Here is a 3,482-nt window from a genome sequence, read left to right on the forward strand (position 1 = left end):
TTGAACCGCCAGCCTTCTGGTTAGCAGCCAAGTGCCTTACCCACTATGCTACCAGAGCTCCCAATCTGACAATAGTACATGGCATTTCCAATCCAAAGTAGCTAGAGAATATGAAGAATGAAGAATGGCTCTAAATTGTATTATGAAACACTGTGACAATATTGGCATTTCAGTTTATTCTGGAATGTAAATGACAAATTTGTAGGCCGTGTTGGCTGACTACATAAAATACAATACTATGTGTGAAAAAAGCAAAACAACTAAAGGCTATTAGAGACTAAATTTAAAATTAAGCTAAAGAATGACTAAAATTAACTAGATAAAGCATCCATTTTATCTTCACAAATTCAGCAAAAAAAATTTAAAATGATGCTTTTTTCTCAAATTACACAAAGAAGGGCCATAGAAGTTCATTTTGTAGCTTAACATGAACAAATGGGTTTGGTCACTGAACAGCTAATGGATACTTTCAAATCTGGGTTCAGGTCTGTCACAATTTACCCAGGGTAAAATAAAGCCTAAATTCTATCACAATAAACCACAAGCATCAGTCCAAATTCATTCACTGAACTAGAGTTTAGCTTTATGAATGTCTTACAATTGGAGAGCCCACGACTCATAAGTTGGGAACTTGCATATGGGGAAAGGCAACACATACATCTTCTTTGGTTTTTCTACTGTACCAGAGGACTAAAATACAGGTTCTCAAGTCTAAAGACAAACTTGGAATTCAAAGAACTGGAATAGACTTTGGATGTAGCACAGAAGGGAGTTGCAAGGCAATGGTTGCTATGAAGACAGCCTTCTTTCTTGACTACCAGCATGACAGTTTAGCTGACAGCAAGTCAGACATTTACTTGAATGAAGTCTATGCTGTCTAACAAGGCTACTAAATCAATGACTTTAGACGAGACCATTTCTCTGACTGGGTACCCAAATGACAGTCAATGAATAAACAATCCAAAGATAGACAATGACTTAAATTTTTCTTTCAGATGAATAAAAAACACTTTTCAGAATAATTTAATCTCAATGGCAAAATAAAATTTTCATAATACCTTACCTTATATTTTCCCTTAATAATGCCTTCAAACAATCTTTCCTTGGTTCCATAAAAAGGCAAACAACCACTTAGCAGAATAAAAAGGATCACGCCACAACCCCAGACATCTACGGGTTTTCCATAAGGCTCTCTTTTGACCACTTCTGGGGCCATAAAATGAGGTGTTCCAACGCGTCCTACATTTAAAACAACAACATTAAGAAAAAATGTCTACATAAAATGATTTTCCACTTGAAAGAGTAACATATAACAAATTGAATGAAAAGTTCAACAACATAAATACCCTCTCACCACCTCTCAACACCCCATAAAACCAAGCTCACAGAAGGAAAAAAAAAAAGTTATCTAATCACCTCTTGAAAATATTGAGCCCAGGACACATACTTTGGTTTTTAACAGTCATAGTCCCTACTGAATCCAGCAGAGCACACAATAAGTATTTATAGATTTCTTGCTTCATGAAGCAGTTTAAAATTTCCAATTTTTTATACATTTGATCACTAAAATACCGAGTAGAGGCAGGAAAGAGTTGGGGAAAGCTTGCCTTGGGAAAGACTCATGGGCAGGAGGTGGCAGAAGTGAGAAAGAATCTGTGGAGAAAAGGGTACTTTTGACTGTCAAGTGGAAATTCCAAAATTAAAGTGAATGCTGACAACTTTCCTTGAAAATATGTATTTCCACCTGAAATCCTGTTAAAGTTGATTTTATAAGTTGACTGTAGCAATTAACAGCAATATTGTTACAATAGGATTTTTTCAGTCTCCTAATGTTAATATTTGCAAAGAATGAAAGCAATAAATATATGACATAAACCAAAACAAAATTATGAAGCTCCTCCTATTCAACTCTCATCACCTCTGTCTTCTTCAAAGAGTAATGTTCCCCCCTCAATAAAAACTAGGTAAAGAAATCTGCTATCAGTGATGTGCACATTAGTAAATTTTTAACACAGTATCCCAAAGGGATTCTTTCCTTATATTGTGGAATGTAAGGCTTGTACACTGTAGGGAAATTATTGTGGGAGGATAGACTGCCTAACAAACGTGTCAGCTCACTAAAAAACTGGAGTTGGGGTGATACACCTCCTCGTCTAACTTCACAAGAGGGGAAGAGACTCATTATGAGTATCAACAGCTCAGGGATGATTGATATGATGTGGAGGTCACTCATATCATACTAAGTCTGGCATAATTTTTACTTTCAAGATTACACAATACTTTATGAAAAACTCACAACTGTGGTTCAGAGCTACAAGAAACCTTAGAGATCCTCTAGTCCAGCTGTTGTTGTTGTTGTTCGGTGTTGATGAGTCAATTTTGACTCATACTGACACTATGTACAACAGAACGAAACACTGCCCATGCCAGCACCATCCTCAGAATCCTTGCCATGCTTGAGTCCATAATAACAGCCACTGTGTCAATCCATCTTATTGAGGGTCTTCTCCTTTTTTGCTGACCCTCTTCTTTACCAAGCATGATATCTTCCTCCAGGGACTGCTCCTTTCTAACAACAAGACCAAAGTATGTGAGACAAGTTTGGCCATTCTCACTTCTAAGGAGCATTATGACTGTACTTCCTCCAGGACAGATTTGTTCATTCTTTTGGTAGTCCATGGTATTTTCAGTATTCTTCACCAACACCACAATTCAAAGACATCAATTCTTCTGAGGTCTTCCTTATTAATTGTCCAGCTCTCACATGCAAATGAGGCTACTGAAAATACCATGGCTTGGGTCAAGTGCCCCTTAGTCTTCAAACTGACATGTTTGTTAACACTTTGAAGAGGTCTTTTGCAGCAGAATTGACCAATGCAATATGTCACTTGATTTCTTGACTACTGCTTCCATGGGTGTTGACTGTGGATCCAACTAAAATGAAATCCTTGACAACTTTAACCTTTTCTCCATTTAACATGATGCTGCTTATTGTGAGGATTTTTGTTTTCTTAATGTTGAGGCATAATCCATACTGAAGACTGTAGTCTTTGATCTTCATCAGTAAGTACTTTCAAGTCTTCTTTACTTTCAGCAAGCAAGGTCGTGTCATCTGTATACTGCAGGTTGTTAATGAGTCTTCCACCAATCCTGATATTGCAACTTGAAGCTTGAATCTTTTTCAATTCTTTCAACTTGAGAAATGTTGAACATGTTCTTCCCCTTTGATTTTCCAACTGCATGTCTTTGCACATTTCATTATAATACTTTACTTTGTCCTCTTGAGCTGCCCTTTGGAATGTGTTCAGTTCTTTCACTTCATCATTTCTTTGATTCACTTTAGCTACTCTCTATTCAAGAGCAAGTTTCAGAGTCTCTTCTGACATCCATTTTGGCCTTCTCTTCCTTTCCTGTATTTTTAATGACCTTTTGCTTTTTTTAAAAAAAATATTTTTAATGCATTTTATTGAAATATAATTTAT

At 36.4% G+C, this 3,482-nt stretch overlaps 1 protein-coding gene across 1 annotated transcript in view; it reads right to left on the reverse strand.

Annotated features, from left to right (window-relative positions):
* Positions 1-3,482, reverse strand: part of CASK (calcium/calmodulin dependent serine protein kinase) — a 631,366-nt gene that overhangs the window by 177,973 nt on the left and 449,911 nt on the right. Inside the window, exon 7 of the mRNA XM_042782642.1 lies at positions 1,064-1,239. Coding sequence (XP_042638576.1) covers positions 1,064-1,239 — 176 coding nt within the window. The remainder of the gene's footprint in view (positions 1-1,063; positions 1,240-3,482) is intronic.

Source organism: Orycteropus afer, unplaced genomic scaffold, assembly GCF_000298275.1.
Source record: "Orycteropus afer afer isolate SDZICR_OR568_19922 unplaced genomic scaffold, OryAfe1.0 scaffold00401, whole genome shotgun sequence".
Taxonomy (NCBI): Eukaryota; Metazoa; Chordata; class Mammalia; order Tubulidentata; family Orycteropodidae; genus Orycteropus; species Orycteropus afer.